Consider the following 17,586-nt stretch of genomic DNA (forward strand, 5'->3'; position numbering starts at 1 on the left):
TTTAAGTAGAATTTCACAAACATTAATTTTTTAATACATTATAAATCATGTTGGCCTTCAATAATATTTTAGAATTACCAATACTCTCAATGTATAATAATTATTTTCATTGATCAAAACTGGAGAGATGACCATGCTTCTAATTAACGTAAGTTGGAATGGCATAATATCTTCTATTTATATAATGGACATAGTGAAAATATATCTGTGCATTCGTTTCTCCATATTATTTTTAAGATCTTATTGACATTTGAGACTCAGGTGCAGAACGCAATTATAACTATTATCTTAAAAGCCAATATACATTATTTCATGTCATTTTAATGTTTATAAGTGGCTTTGCAAAAATTCTTTACTAGTTAATATCCACAGTAATATTATTTTGTAATCTCCATTTTATAAGTCAGGAAATGCATATTCAAGTGGGTGATTTTCCAAAATTCTAGAGTGAATAAAGAGCAGATTCAATTTCTGGGTGTGGATGTGTTGATTACTTAAACAGAAAACTCTGCTACCCACTATACTTACTAAAAATATTACCAATTTTATTTTAAATAAATATTTTCTAGACTTTTATGATTCATTTCTTTTTCTTTAGGGTCTAAGTTTAGATAGGAAAAAATATTATTCAAAAAGAAATAAAGTTTGAAAGATGACCCACAGTGATAATCAAATTTCTCTAAAATGTAAGATCTGTCCACCTGAAAAAATGTCTTGGAGTTGCTGAAAAGAGAGTAACAGTAAAGCCACTAGAAAATCCCCATGAATTATCTTCATAGATAGAAAGAGGACATGACTTGTTTTTAGTGCTTATAACACTGGCTAAAATACTGTTATTCCAAAAGGTGAAATTCCAAAGCTTTGGTTACTAGCTTTTAGCATTTTAACCTAAGTTGTATCCTGATATTAATTTCAGCTGACCACCAAAATTTGATAGGAAAATGCAAGAAGACATGTAGATGAGACAAAGATCAATATCTATCCATACACTGTATGAAATTGATGAAAGACAAAGCAAGCAACACTCATTAGCCAGGGCCATGAAGCTACAAAAATACAAGAAATGAATGAGTCTACTGTGATTATTTAAAAAAAGAGAACAGTCTAGAAGGCAGGGCTGAGCAAGGAGTCAGATGAAGGGATACTGCATATGAATGCATTTTCCAGACTGAAATACCTTTCAGAGGTGTAAGCTCCACTTTTTCTGGAACCGCAGGTTTTTCTGGAACTTTCTTCTTCGGAACAGCTTTAAAGAATATGATCTTGCTTTTATTATTTGTATATTTAGACTAGACTAAAGCAAATTATTTCATACCTGCTCCAAGAATGAAAACCAAGCTTTGCTTATAGCTCAAAAGCATTAATGACAGCCAAGAACAGCCACCAAAGAACATATAAGAAGTGTTCAAACCATGAAAACAGACTGCGGTTTTACTCCAAAGTTGAATAGTAAATTAAAGTCTGGCTGAGAAGAAAGATCATTTTTGTTTATTTGCAGGAAAAAGAAAATTTTCTTTGAGTATAAATTTTATATTAAGGGAAATGTATTTTAGTGTGTGTTCTCATGAAGCATCAATCAACACATTGGTAGCCTTTTAAGAAGTGCACATTTTTTTCCATGTCTGACTTAAAATTCTGAAGTTCCCCCTAGCAGCCCGGAGTGCCGTAGAGGATCAAGAAGCCCTAGAAGTAGCCTTACTCTGGTGGATTCTGGCGCACAGTGCTCATCTAGGATTATATCTAGATAATTTCAGATTGGGAAATCTCAGGATACCACAAATAAGACAGCATTTTATTGAAACAAAAAGAAAAAATATGCTTTTGACAGTTTGTTTTAGCTTTTAAAGATGCTATTGAAAAGTAAGTAATGTTACATCGCTTCAAAGAAAAATCTAAGTGCAAAAGGAATGAAGGGAAGTGTCACAATGGGAAGAGATGCCAGATATCAAATGTATCCATAATCACTCTGGCTATATTGAGGATAACCACAGAACACAATTGGGCTTTTATTAAGTTGTACAAGAAAAAAAAAGTGGGAGAGCAGTGACAGGTCATTCATATGCTTTCCTTTGTTGGTTTATGTACACATATCAGCCATGAAATTCCTTAAGAACAAAGTTTTGGCTTTTGTATAAATTTGTTACTGCAATATTAAAAATATCTTGCGAACTTTTACATTCCACATGCATAAGATCCCAAAGCAATCAGGCTTTAAAATCAGAAAACTCTTTCTCCTCACTCTGCATAAGAAAGTTAGTTGGGTAGATCTAGGCTGAAGCTAACAATGATGCACTATCTGATATTTGGGGCAGCAGGCATGGCCTGGCAAGGCACTCCAAGCAGCATAGGTCTCTATACAATTCCCACAGCCCAATACATTTCTTGCAAACACCATTTTCAGACGACCAGACAGCCAGTTAATAAAACGTTGGAAGTGGCATTTTATACCTTTAAGTTGGAACATTTTTTCCTTCACGTCTTCCTTAGGTGGAGCAGGAGAAGGAGCTGGGGGCTTTGGTTTGAATTTTGGTTTCTCAATAACCTTCTTTTCAGGTTCAGGTTCTTGAAAGAGTATTTCAGGAGCATTAGTATATGTATATATTATTTAGTATGTGAATATACAGTATATTCAGTAGAAATTTAAAAATATATATGAAGTAAAAAGTTTGCTGTTTCGATAGACATTGTCCGACATAAAACATAAAACATAAAAGTGTCCAACATAAAACATAAAAATACCAACATGGTACACAGATGATGAGAAATACAGCAAAGGCACTAATAAAAACAAACGGAGCATCCATGTAAGCCACACTGACATGAAATAAATAGCACAAATTACAGGGATACATAAGAATCAGATGTACATTGAAAACAGAATCTCTTACATACAGATGCAGAGACCTACTCTACATGTAGAACAACATAAAACAGGTATATAAATGAAGAATATGATGATGAAGATTTCAGTCCAATTAATTGAATACCTTGTACTGGTATTTCTTCTGGCTGTGGTTCAGGGACAGGTTCTTCAGGCTCAACATACTTTTCGATTTCACGTTCTTTAAAGAATGTTGACAAAGGATGTGAGACTGTAATGTAAGGTTCTTCACAAAGACCCATAAGAATTTCACATAGGTGTAAAGATTACAGTTACAAAGATAAAAAATTACAATTCATACAAATTCACTTGCATAGAAAAAGAGACAATATTTCTATTTTATTATACTTGAATTTTCTATTAACTACTTTTCAGCATATGTTGATGGCAAATGAGACGATTTTTAAAATTTAATATTGGGTTACATTTGAGGATCCAAAGCAATTCTCCCAGTTTTGCTATGGCAAACTGTATCTTTTGGAATTTGTAATTACCACTAAGAACAATCAGATTAATGACTCAAATTCTACTTCAAAGGAAATATAACTATTTTAAAAATGAAGAAGCCAAATACATGCTTTTGACTATAATATCAAGAAGGAATGTCACCCTATAAATACTTTTGTATCTCTAATAGGAATTTTCAAGAGATTTAAGAAAATTTATATTTTAATAGATATACCTTCAGTGGGGGGAGTCACTTTTCTACCAATGGTTATGGATGCTTTTTCTTCATATATTATTTCTTCAGGAGACTCTTCAACTTAAAAAACATAATATTTTATTTTAGACTACATTCAGAATAGAATACTGTAACTGCCAAGTTGTAACATATCACCTTAGTTACACTCTATAACATATTCTTCAAATGACCTCAAAATATCAATAACTTCACTATTTAAGACAGAAAACAGATAAATACATAAGACTCATTCATAATAAAAGCAAGATGATCAGGACAATTGTTATTTTCCAAGATTTAAAGAGCAACCATGTACCTTGGACAGGTGGAGCTTCTGGCTCTTCAGGAACAGAGACGGACACTTTCTTTTCTAGGATGATTTCCTTGGGTACTTCAGGCGCTTTAAAGATATTGATTTTGTTTACTATTAAGAATTTAGAAGATGTGCAAGATTCTGTAAAGAGCAGGCAAAGAATATAGGGGAAAGAACTTCATCTTACAAGATTTCGTGGGGAAAATGGTTTTGGAGCATGGCACCTTTTTGGACGTCCTAATTTGGTAAATTAATCTTCTCAGCCTTCTTCATTTGCTTCTCTTCTTCTGTGTCCCCTTAAATGTAGGTGTTCTCCACTGTTCTAACTTTTATGCTTTTAAAAACTGGTTCTACATCCTTTGAACGATCGCTCCTGCTTTCTCAACTCTGATTTCCATATGGTTGACTTCTAGATCTATATCTTTAACCCTGATCTCTTTCCTAAGCTCTAGATGCACATTCCCAACCTCAATGTTTGAAAAGTGAAAAATATGTTCACTATCTTCTTTCAAATATCAGTTCAGGGACCCAATGAACCATCTTCATGGCCATTTAGCTTCAATTCTTACAACAATCTTAGGCTCCATTTCCCTAATTGCTTTGATAATAGTTACCAACTTAATCTCCATCTCCCTCAAATCCTATCTCCTTTTTCCATTTCCACCATCATTGATCTTGTCCAACTCTTAATGACCTTAAATTACTGCAATGGCTCTTTACTATCATCACCGTCTAATAGCCTGAACTGCTGCCAGTTATCTTTCTGAAGCCCATCTCCTATAAATTTATATACTTGCTTCGAAAACTTTGAAGCTTCCTATTGCCTAAGAATAACGTACATGCCTTATGCTGGCATTCAAAAACTCTGAACTATGACCCTCCTCTTAATATCCAGGTTTATCTTTCAAGATACCCCACAACCAATTCATACTCAAATCACACATGCTTATTTGATAGTCTTTGAACTTTGTGGACTCTTCTATCTCTGTGCCTTTCGATATAATATTCCCTTTGCCTAGGATACCATTTCCTTAACTGCTGCTTGTAAAAATCCATCAAAATTTAAAATTATACTTCTTTCACATGGCTTTTCCTGATGCCCCTGCCTGAAATTAAGCTTTCTTTGTTGTGTTTCTGTAGCCCTTTATACTCAGTTTGTAGGTGTGATCACTTACTGTCTATATCAGAGTTGTGCTGTACTTTCTTCTCATCAGACTTAAATTGCTTGAAGACAGATTCAGACTGTATCTCTTCTAACAGTGTCTTGTTAATGGCAAACATTTGACAAAATATGCTGAATTGAGCTGTTTTAAACATTGAGTGAGAGGAGGTTCTTTTTCTAACACATGTGACCACGTCATGGCACAACTGAAATTCATTTTTTTCCTCCTATTTGTCTGTCTCATTTTCTTTCTTTGCCCTTATCATTTTCCTTTTTTTTTTTCACTATGAAATGTGATTTTGCATAAACTTATATTTCAGTTTTCTCCTAATAACTAAAAATAAAATGCTCAGATAGTGTTCAGAGAAATGTATATTTTTTCTTCATAGTAGGTACCTTTGTCTGGCAGGACTTCTGGTTTTTTGGTAACAGGCACGGGTTCTTTCTTTACTGGAACAAGTTTCTTGGGCACCTCAGGCACTTTAAAGATATTAGTTTTATTTTAAAAAGTATTTAAGAATATTTAAAAGTGTTAAGAATAAAGAATCTATTATTAATGGAGCAGTGATAAAATTAATGGAAACAAAATAAGGACACTTTTGTCCCTAGTTATGCAGTAATAAAGATAACATTGAATTCCACTTTAAGATATCAGAATACTTTTTTAAAATTATGATTCAGTGATGACATGAATACCTTTAGCTGCTGGTGTTTCTGGCTTCTTAATGGTTGGGACTTTCTTCGGTGGAACAACTTTCTTTGCCATCTCAGGTACTTTAAAGATATTAGTAGCATTTAATAATATAAAATTGCAAGATGCAATATGCGCACATTAATTTGACAAATCTGTTCAACACTATAACATAGATGACAGTTCAACACATAATATAACACAATACGTAATACGGATAAGGTGTCAAATTTTAGACAGCACACAAAAATGAAGTAAATATCGATTTATTTTACTGTAAGTACCTTTAGGAGGCGGAGCTTCTGGTTTTTTGATGATAGGAACTTTCTTCTCTGGAACAATCTTCTTGGGTTCTTCAGGCACTTGAAAGATAGGAATTTCTTTTAGAGTCAGATGATTACAGTAAAAAGTTTAATACTAACGAATAAACAAAAAATTACATCTATTTCTTTGTTATGCACATTGTAAAATTCTGTAGGGCCAAAGTTTTATGTCTGCAAATGACTTCTGTTCTTGGCAATGAAGTCAAATTTCAAGTAAGGAGATAAAAGACTGACATTTTACCTTAAAGAAGATACGTAATAGATACAATAATCAAATGATGTATTTTTCCATACAGTGGATCCTGCTTTGTACCTGCTGGTGGTGGGGCTTCTGGTTCCTCCTCTTCCACAACAGGAACTGGTGCTTCTTCTTCAGGAGCAATTTCTTCGGGTTCTTCATATGCTTTAAAAATATAGTTAATTTTAATTCAGTGTGTGGAACAATATTCTAAAATGGGTAAAACACTGAACACAATAAATAGTAATCTTGATTTCTTCCCTTGTTTTGATTAATATCTTGTTTTATTTTTGTTAAGATGAAAACTTTCATATTTGCACTGACTTTTGTTTCTATTGATTTGAATGCTTGGAAAGTTTTTGTTGTTTAATGCCTTTCGTAGTCATTAGTTCCCCGCCCTACTCTCTGTGTACAGTAGAGAGCTTTGTTTAATACAGCTTATAATGCCCTACATAGATGTCATTGACTGATAACCCAAAAAAGACTTGAGACTGCAGTTAATTAAGAATGATAAAGACAAGTAATTAAAGGACGGAAAATGACCAAGAGATACTGAATTAGAAAAAAGGAGGAACAGGTCTTAAATTAGAAATAGTCAGAAGTGGCAAGCCCATTTATGGTCTTACGGGTACCTTCTGGAGGAGGAGACTCCACTTTCTTGGGAACAGGAATGGCTGGTTTCTCTTCTAAGACAGGTTTCTTTGGCACTTCTGGCACTTTAAAGATATTAGTTAGTTTTACTTCTGGGTAGTTGAAAAGACATGAAATTTATCCTACATCTACTTCACATCTAGTTCGAATAACCCAGGGACAGATCCAAGAACAAAATTCACAGTAAGGCCAATGACTGTTCTTGAGTCTACATACAGGGAGGAAAATGTGGCATATTAACATCAACAAAACTACATTAGTAAAGTCTTCCAATGCTATGTTATAATAGACACATTAGTTTTTTTTTTAACCCAATAATGTTATTTAAAGCATTTAAACCTTAAACATCCAGAACACTAGGTTTTGTGTTGTGAATATAAGAAATTTGACAAACAAAAGGGTTTCCTATAATAAGTGACTTTTGAGACCAAGATTGAGCACTTTTCTACAGAATCTCATTAGTAACATGTACCTTTAGCTGGTGGGACTTCTGGCTTTTTGGGAACGGCTACTTTCTTTTCTGGAACAATCTCTTTTGGAACTTCAGGCACTTTAAAGATATTAGTATTTCAACATTATGAAGAATAACTAGTAAACATTCATCACATTCATACAGAACAAAACAATTTTTAAGCATTAGAGGCTCTGTCTACCTCCATCACATGGTAGACAGCTACGTGTACCTTTAGCAGGTGGGACTTCTGGTTTCTTGGGAACCACTAGAGGCACTTTCTTTTCAGGAACAACTTCTTTGGGCACCTTAGGTACTTTAAAAGATATTAGTAGTTTTTAGCACATAGTTTCAATGACATACGGAAATCATTAAGTAGAACAGTAGAACATAACATTTTAAAGACAGACATTTCTCTGTAGGAAGTTCGTGGCAATGAAAAATACCTTTCACTGGTGGTGGTTCAGGTTTTTTGGCAATGATGGCTGGTGGTTTCTTTTCTGGGACAGGTTTCTTAGGTGGCACCGTCACTAAAGATATTACAATTTATGTTTCAGAATCAGTGAGGTTGAGTGGGAAACAAGACATAAGCTCATAATGCCCAGAGTTTTCAGGGCCAGAAGAATGGAATATCGGCTAAGGCGACCTAGCTGGCTGAGTACCTTCTGGAAGAACCTCAGGCTCTGGCTCTTGCGGAACTTCGACTGGAGGCTCTTCCGGGACAGTTTCTTCAAGCTCCTCATGCACTTTAAAGACACAAACTTATTTTAACACTAGAATTGACTAAAGTATACAAAATATTTTGCAAAAAGATGTTTACAATACACAAAAAAGAGAGTTTCTTTTTTAAAAAATACTAGTTTGGATAGTTTCATTATTACCTTCAGGGGGAGGGCTTTCTGGTTTGAGAGGAATAGCTTCAGGCACCTTCTTTTCTGGGACAGCTGCCTTTGGCACTTCAGGTACTTTAAAGATATTAGTTTTTCATGATTAGACAGAGCAAAGGCAAGAGGACAGTATCAAGCACAGTGACATTGGGATGGCTACCTTTGGCTGGTGGGACTTCAGGCTTTTTAGGAAGTGTCACAGTGATTTCCTTTTCAGGGATGAGTTCTTTGGGAGCTTCAGGAGCTTAAAAGATATTAGTAAAATTACATTTAGGAGTTATGAGACCACTGTAACAAAATGTTTTCAGAATGGAGGAGATATATTTTTAAGCCTAAGATCAGAGACAAATACCTGTAACAGGTTGGACTGCTGGCTTTTTAGGTGGCGCCACAGACACTTTCTTTTCAGGGACAACTCTGGGAGCTTCAGGAGCTTAAAAGATATTAGTAAAGTTACCTTTAGGAGTTATGAGACCACTGGAGCAAAATATTTTCAAGAACAGAAGAGTCATATCTTCTTAAATCTAAGGTGACTGAGATAACATTACAAGTACCTGTAATAGGTGGGACTTCTGGCTTTTTAAGAGGCACCACAGGTACTTTCTTTTCAGGGACAACTTCTTTGGGAGTCTCAGGCACTTAAAAGATATTAGTAAAATTGTCTTTAAAAGTTATGAGACCAGTGAAACAAAATATTTTCAAGAACAGAAGAATTATGTCTCATCAAGCCTAAGATCAGTGACATATACCTGTAACAGGTGAGACTTCTGGCCTTTTAGGTGGCACCACTGGTGCTTTCTTTTCAGGGACAATTTCTTGAGGAACTTCAGGCACTTAAAAGATATTAGTAGTTTTACACTTAGGTTAATGAGATCGATGAACTAAAAACATTTTCAGGGCAAAGAGGTATTTTTTTCTGTACAATAAGGTCAGGGGTGAAAAATACCTGACACCGTTGGAGCTTCTGGTTTTTTGGGTGGTGCCCTGGGAACTTTCTTTTCTGGGACAACTTCTTTGGGAGTCTCAGGCACTTAAAAGATATTAGTAAAATTGTCTTTAAAAGTTATGAGACCACTGAAACAATATTTTCAAGAACAGAAGAATTACAACTTGTCAAGCCTAAGATCAGTGACATATACCTGTAACAGGTGAGACTTCTGGCCTTTTAGGTGACACCACTGGTGCCTTCTTTTCAGGGACAATTTCTTGAGGAACTTCAGGCACTTAAAAGATATTAGTAGTTTTACACTTAGGTTAATGAGATCGATGAACTAAAAACATTTTCAGGGCAAAGAGGTATTTTTTTCTGTACAATAAGGTCAGGGGTGAAAAATACCTGACACCGTTGGAGCTTCTGGTTTTTTGGATGGTGCCCTGGGAACTTTCTTTTCTGGGACAACTTCTTGAGGAACTTCAGGCACTTGAAAGATATTAGTAAAATTACCTTTAAAAGTTATGAGACCACTGAAACAATATTTTCAAGAACAGAAGAATTACGACTTGTCAAGCCTAAGATCAGTGACATATACCTGTAACAGGTGAGACTTCTGGCCTTTTAGGTGACACCACTGGTGCCTTCTTTTCAGGGACAATTTCTTGAGGAACTTCAGGCACTTAAAAGATATTAGTAGTTTTACACTTAGGTTAATGAGATCGATGAACTAAAACATTTTCAGGGCAAAGAGGTATTTTTTTCTGTACAATAAGGGTCAGGGGTGAAAAATACCTGACACTGTTGGAGCTTCTGTTTTTTTGGGTGGTGCCCTGGGAACTTTCTTTTCTGGGACAACTTCTTGAGGAACTTCAGGCACTTGAAAGATATTAGTAAAATTACCTTTAAAAGTTATGAGACTACTGAAACAGAATATTTTCAAGAACAGAAGAATTACGACTTGTCAAGCCTAAGATCAGTGACATATACCTGTAACAGGTGAGACTTCTGGCCTTTTAGGTGGCACCACTGGTGCCTTCTTTTCAGGGACAATTTCTTGAGGAACTTCAGGCACTTAAAAGATATTAGTAGTTTTACACTTAGGTTAATGAGATCATTGAACTAAAAACATTTCAGGGTAAAGAGGTTTGTTTGTTTGTTTGTTTGTTTTTTCTGTAGAATAAGGTCAGAGGTGAAAAATACCTGACACCGCTGGAGCTTCTGGTTTTTTGGGTGGTGCCCTGGGAACTTTCTTTTCTGGGACAACTTCTTGAGGAACTTCAGGCACTTGAAAGATATTAGTAGTTTTACACTTAAATTAGTAAAGAGCAATGGACTAAAATTGTCTTCAATAATAGGAGAGATAGTTCTTTTGTAGAATGAACTCAGGGCTAACATGTACCTGTGACAGGTGGTGGGACTTCTGGTTTTTTAGGTGGTGCCTTGGGAACCTTCTTTTCTGGGACAACTTCTTGAGGAACTTCAGGCACTTGAAAGATATTAGTATTTTACACTTAATGAAGAGCAATGGACTAAAATTATTCTCTAGAATGGAAGAGATATTTCTTCTTCAAAATGTACCTGTGACAGATAGGGGTTCTGGTTTTTCGAACCATGCCTTGAGAATTATCTTTTCTGGGACAACTTCTTGAGCAGCTTCAGGCACTTGAAAGATATTAGTATTTTTAGAATTTATGAATAGTCAAGGTGTATACTATAATAACTGTGAAGAGTACAGACAATATTTTTTCTTCTTAACAGAGCAGTGGGAATAAATACCTTTAGCAGGTGGGGCTTCTGGTTTTTTGGGCACAGCCACAGACACTTTCTTTTCAGGTACAGCTTCTTTAGGGGCTTCTTTAGGGACTTTGAAGATATTAGTATATTTTAGTTAGAAACTATAAAGAGGGAATATCGACAACACATTTACCCGAGCAATGCAATTGGTGAGACTGGAGGACACTTCTCTATACATGCTTTCCCCAGCCCTCTAAAACGGGTGACCAACAACACAGAAGGATAAATACCTTTAGCAGGTGGAACTTCTGGCTTTTTAGGAGGAGCCACAGGCACTTTCTTTTCAGGGATGGCTTCCTTCGGCACCTCGGGCACTTAAAAGATATTGATAATTTGTGTTTAGAAAGTTGAAGATAATTGATGACAATATCATGTAATCATACACCAAGATATTTTAGATAACATGACTTTTTTTTCTTTAGAATTATATCACCTTTGTGTAGTGGCATTTATATATAATTTTCTAGCTAAAATAGCAGTTATTTTTCTCCCTTGTGTATAGATTTGACATTACCTTCAGGGGGAGGACTTTCCGGTTTGGGAGGAATAGCTTCAGGCACCTTCTTTTCTGGGGCAGCTGCTTTTGGCACCACGGGTACTTTAAAGATATTAGTATTTTGATGATAAGACAGAGTAAAGACAAACAAACAGTATCAAACAGTGACATGGGGGTGACTACCTTTGGCTGGTGGGACTTCTGGCTTTTTAGGAGGCATCACGGACACTTTCTTTTCAGGAACAACCTCTTTGGGAGCCTCAGGCACTTAAAAGATATTAGTAAAATTACAATCAGGAGTTGCAAGACCACTGGAACAAAATATTTTCAGGAGCAGATGAGTTATGTCTTCTTAAACCTAAGATCCATGACAAATACCTGTAACAGGTGGAACTTCTGGCTTTTTAGGAGGCATCACAGACACTTTCTTTTCAGGGACAACCTCTTTGGGAGCCTCAGGCACTTAAAAGATATTAGTAAAATTACATTTAGGAGTCATGAAACAAATGGAACAAAATATTTTCAAGAACAGAAGAGTCATGCCTTGTTAAAATCTAAGATCAGTGACAAATACCTGTAACAAGTGGGACTTCTGGCTTTTTAGGAGGTGCCACGGGCACTTTCTTTTCAGGGACAACCTCTTTGGGAGCTTCAGGCACTTTGAAGATATTAGTAAATTTACATTTGAGTCACAAAGATCAACACATAACAAGAATTACACTTACACATCAAAAGAACTTTCAAAGCTAGCAATGTAGTTCTTTCCTTTGCCCTCCCTATCCCACATAGAAGTGAGGTCAGGAAAGTACCTTTGATTTTGACAGGTAAAAATGCAGGCTTTTGGGGAGGATGTACTTTCTTTTCTGGGACAACTTCTTTGGGAGCTTCAAGTGCTTTAAAGATATTAACATTTTTACATTTAGGGGTTACAGGAATCGGTACAAATAGGAAGCACATTTATACAGGAAGACATTTTCCCAAAACTCTAAGCTTCCAGCGACATATACCTTCATCACAAGGGCCTTCAGGCTTTTTATGAGGAACCACATATGTTTTCTTTTCAGGGAGAATTTCTTCAGGCTCTTTGGGCACTTTAAGAAATTAGTTTTTTAACATTTAGTGTCATGAAGATCGCCAGGCACAGCTAAATATTTTCAAGGCTACAAGAGCTATTTCTTCTAGAGCTTGAGGACATGGTAACTTGTACCTTTTGCTGATGGAGGTTCTCTTTTTTTGGAAGGAACTCTCTTTGCAGGAACAACTTCTTGAGGAGCTTCAGTCACTTTAAAGATATTAGTATTTCACATTTAAGAGTTAAAATGGTTAATGAAAACACTAACCGCAACAAATTAGCAAATGCGGTTTTCTAGAAATCTCTTCTCTCTCTATTTTCTGCTTGCCCCACCAACCGACTAAGTCTAATGGGTTAATAAGATCCCTGAAAAGAGCATTCACCCTTCTCTAGCACCTGGCAGGTGTCCTAGGACCCTATACATCCTCCTTACTAAGGATTTGTCGAATGAATACTTTTAATAGGAGGAAAAAGCCACAGATATTTTGTTTTGAGAGGGTACTTTTTGTGGAGTTTCAGGTGCTTTATAGTGATTAGTATGTTTACGAGTTATAAAGAACATTAGAAAAACAGTTTTAAGAGCAGAGGACAGATAATTTCTTCTTCGGTATCTGTTCAGAGATGACATATACCTTTCTTCATAGTCAGAGGTTCTGGCTCTCCAGGAATATTCTCAGACACTTGCATATCAGGAGCAACTTTTCTCATGACTTCTGGTGCTTTGAAGATATTAGTGTCATACAAAGAGGTTAAGGGATCAGTGGGGACGTTTATCACATTAACTGAACCAAAGGGTTTTTATGGCTTCAGGGGTGTTTCCTTCAAGAACTAGATGAGGCACAAAGTCTTAAGAAAAGGACTCAAGTCTTATTTGTCTTTATTATTCCCCAGCTCACTAGCACCATGCACATAATAGGCATTTATCAAATAAATGAAAAAAGGAATGATACCTTTAGTGGAAGGTGTTTCAATTTCAGAGGGAGCAGCCATGGGTGCTTCCTTTACAGAGACAACTTCTTGAGGTGATTCAGGCACTTTAAAGATATTAATTCATTGTACTTCAGAGTGATGAAGAGCAATGAGCAGTTTTAGTCATAACTCCAACTATGGGAATGCTCCAGACTGGGAGACTTCCCTGCTTCTCGAATCTGATTCTTGGGTGACAGTATGAATATTTGATTATCAGGAACTATTTTCTTGGTCACCTCAGGCACTATCAATATTGGCAATTTTATTTCTTGGAATGGGAGATGTTTAGAAAATTAAATTGTGGAAAATTAGCTTCAAGTGAAAAAAATTAATTTTTAAAATAATTAACAGTGTACCCTTAGCTATTGGTTTGAAGGGAGCAAAACAGCATTCTTATCTAAATTTGCTTCATTTTGTATCCTCACTTTAGTCACTTTAAAAAGGGGTTTGTTTTTCAAGTAAAGGGGAGAGGAGAACAATCGGAAGATTCTAGACTGAGAAAACAATGTCAAAGTGTTCATATATTCTTTAAATGACAGAATATCATGGGAATTGTGAAGAAATTATTATTCTGGATGTTTTACAACTTTCTCACCTCTTGATTTATCTAAAAATATTCAAAATGGAAAAATGTAGGGCTCTTTAAAAATAAAAAAAAATGACAGGAGCTACTAAGTATTCAGGGCAAATTTCCAACTTTAACTGGTTTTGGTTTTCACTGCTTCAGTTTTAGAAGGCTCTCAGGTATAAATGATATATGTTAAATTTGATGTTTTTTTTTCTCTAAGTCATGGTTTTCTGAAAACATTTCTATGATATATAAGTCTTACGGGAAATTCATTTGCTTGTTATTGGTAGTAAGTTTATTTTAATAAAAAGGCAATTCCAATAGGCAGTTATATTATATTCTGGAATTTCAACTTCATGGAGAATTTAATTACTGACTTATAGTCTACAGCCAAACATTTATATCATTTGATGGGACTGATTTCTACATCAAAGGTGTGTTGAGCCAATTCATTCTAATTTTGGAGATGTAAGTATTGTAAGTGGTCTCGTTTAGGTATTTTTCTAACTAGTCTGATTTTTATTTTTTATGGATACCAGTAATAGCTATTTTCTATTGAAGAATCTCTCTGGGTCGCATTTGCACATTATATGTATACGTAGTTTTCCTGGAGCCCTCATAGATAAACTTTATAGCCTGATCATCGTCTATATATATGTTAATGATTTTTTTTTTTCATTTGTTTTTTCTTGAATGACTCATGGGGACATGTATATACTCAGTCAAACTTCTGCTTTGGGAGACCTGCTTCTCTGAAATGACTTCCTTGGTAGCATCTGGGGTTTTCTAGGTATTAATATTTTTACATATGTTAGGTACAACTACAATCATGAAATAAGAAAGTCAACTTCCTTCTGGCTTGTACCTTTTGGTGATGGTGTTTTTCTTCTAGTAACAGAAGCTGGTACCTCTGGCACATCTTCTTTGAAGACTTCCAACTCTTTAAAGATATTAGTAGGTTTTAGTTGAAAAGGAAAAGACATGAAGACATGACAAATTAAGAAAGTTAGGTATATCAACAGAGATTATAATTTTAAATTCAAATTTTAATTTTTGTTCTAGTAGTTTATCTTCGTACATTGTATGAGTGGGACTTTTGGTGGGGGCAACTCGTGGATAGTTCTTTGTCTTGGATATATTAGGTGCTCTGAAGATATTAGCATTTTGGCATTAAATGTTGTTAGAATTTACATAAAACACTAAACTTATTTTGTAGATTGAAGAAGAAATATTTTCTTATTTAGATTTTTATAACTAAGAATTATACCTTCAGCTGGAAGATACTCTGAAGTTTTGGCAACAGCCTCAGAAAACATCACCTCTGGAAAAACGTCCCTTGTTGTATCAGGCTCTTTAAAGATATTAGTAGGTTTACACTTAGAACTTCTCAAAACAGTAAATTATATAACATGCAGTTTTTCAGTCTTGAAGGCAAAGATATTCATCCAAGTTTGATGTTGTTGAAATATACCTTTAGTTGCTGGTGTTTCTCTCTTTTTAGGAATAGTCACATGTATTTTATCCTCTGGAACAACTTTCTTGGGTGATTCAGGCACTTAAAAGATATGAGTATAGTTATATTTACAAATGGTAAAGTAAATATTGAACTTTTAAAATGAGCCAAAAATAAATTTTCTTCAGACTGGGTCATTGTTGTTATCTACCTTTTGCTAGTTTGATTTTGTCTTTTGAAGATGAGTCACAAGTACTTTTTCTTCTGGGGCTAATTCTTCAGATACTTCATGAACTTTAAAGATATTAGTATTTATTCAATTAGAAGAATTTCAAAGTGGATGAAGAATAGTATTAAGAAAAACAGAATATAATACAAATTAATCACTCAAATTACCAGTAGTACACAGACAAAAATTAGTAACAATAATACATTGGCTCAGAAAAAGCCTCATTCCCAGTTTTATGATATAAGACTCTAAGCATTTCTTTATGATCACAATGATAAAATTGAGGAATTCACTGGTTAGGGATTATATGACTCTTTTACTTTTTCCGCTGAGATTTACTGGTAAACTTGTCCCATTGCTCTTAGTTTTAATGAATTTATTCATAAAGAATAGGGTCAATGTTGAGTTGTACATCAAGAATTCTCCTATATTTGATATGCTGGAAATTCATATAAGCTCTTTCCTTTTCCAAGAATCTAGTTATCTATATTTCAAACCACATCATAGTTTGATATGGATGTGAAAACCATTTAGAGATTGGAAGCAGAAAATAAAAATAAAAATTATTAAATAATTGGAAAAATAAGGCAAGTGAAAAAAATAAGGATTTCTCCAGCTTTTAGAAAGGAAGACTGGATGACAACAAAAACCAAATTTAAATATAGAAAAGGTACTCAAAGTAGGGAGTCATATATTTTTATCCCAACCTAGAATTACAAAATGACCAAAAAAAAAAAAGATTTAAACAGGGAATTTTTTAGGTTAAATTAATGGAAAAATATCTTGACCACTGGTATTTTTACTACTAAGATTACTGAATAGTATTCTATTCAAAATATTTTATTATTCAGATTATTTTACTCTTCAAAATATTTAATCATAATTTTGCATGAAATACAAAGAAAAAAGACTTGAGAATTCTTTGGGGGTTCTAACGACCTTGTAAATCTATGGTCATTTCAGCAGCATTGCCAAAATGTTTCCAAAGATTGTTTTGAAGAGTAAAAAAATAATAATTGTGGAGCATTTTGATTCTATTAAATCCAATTAAAATATTATTATAAAGTTAGTTATCTCATAGTCTGAGAAAATAAATTGCTTCAAAGGAGAAGATATAACACATTAATAAGATAAGACAACACATTCAACAAGACAAATGACTTCTAAAATTAAGCAATGTTATAAGTACAGGGCTATTTAATTTTTAAACTGGTGAGGAAATATACTTTGAGGATAATAGCCATTCAAATTATTTAATTTTAGCCAAAAATTTTTGGTGTGTTAGGTTTTTATGTTAGTATGTTTACTTTTAAAAGATATGAAGACAAACACAAATGAAACTAAACCACCAAATTTTCTACACTTACTGTACATTGTTGTGTCTGCAGAAAGAACTGTAAATGACTTTTCTTCTTGAATACTTTTCTTAGGCACCTCAGGAACTTTAAAGATATTAGTATATTAATTATTATATATTATAATGTAAGATATTAAGGATATAAAGAAACAAAATACACAAATTTAACCTCACACACATTCATTTTAAATCACGAATAATGAAACAAAGAGTTACTTCATGTTGTGATTAGCATCAGTGTATACCTTTAGCTGGTGGAACTTCAGGCTTTTCAGAAACAGCTTCATAAAACTTTTCTTCTGGAACAATTTTCTTGGGTACCTCAGGTGCTTTAAAGACATTTGATTGTTTTATTTTTTAAAGAAGGTCATAGTTGAGTATAAAATATCAAGGCAAAAAGGGGCATCTAACAAGGAAAATGTCAAAAATTCCAAA

The 17,586-nt window shown here is 34.4% G+C and overlaps 1 protein-coding gene across 1 annotated transcript in view; it reads right to left on the reverse strand.

Moving 5' to 3' along the window:
* TTN (titin) overlaps positions 1–17,586 on the reverse strand; it is a 295,008-nt gene that overhangs the window by 114,577 nt on the left and 162,845 nt on the right. The window contains 15 exon segments of the mRNA XM_039855355.1: positions 1,178–1,246; positions 2,449–2,562; positions 6,014–6,091; positions 6,366–6,455; positions 6,923–7,006; positions 7,414–7,491; positions 7,625–7,708; positions 7,839–7,922; positions 8,055–8,138; positions 8,274–8,357; positions 8,834–8,917; positions 11,238–11,321; positions 11,522–11,605; positions 11,687–11,770; positions 11,882–11,965. Coding sequence (XP_039711289.1) covers positions 1,178–1,246; positions 2,449–2,562; positions 6,014–6,091; positions 6,366–6,455; positions 6,923–7,006; positions 7,414–7,491; positions 7,625–7,708; positions 7,839–7,922; positions 8,055–8,138; positions 8,274–8,357; positions 8,834–8,917; positions 11,238–11,321; positions 11,522–11,605; positions 11,687–11,770; positions 11,882–11,965 — 1,269 coding nt within the window.

Source organism: Pteropus medius, unplaced genomic scaffold (genome assembly GCF_902729225.1).
Source record: "Pteropus medius unplaced genomic scaffold, Ma_sr-lr_union100, whole genome shotgun sequence".
Lineage (NCBI taxonomy): Eukaryota > Metazoa > Chordata > Mammalia > Chiroptera > Pteropodidae > Pteropus > Pteropus medius.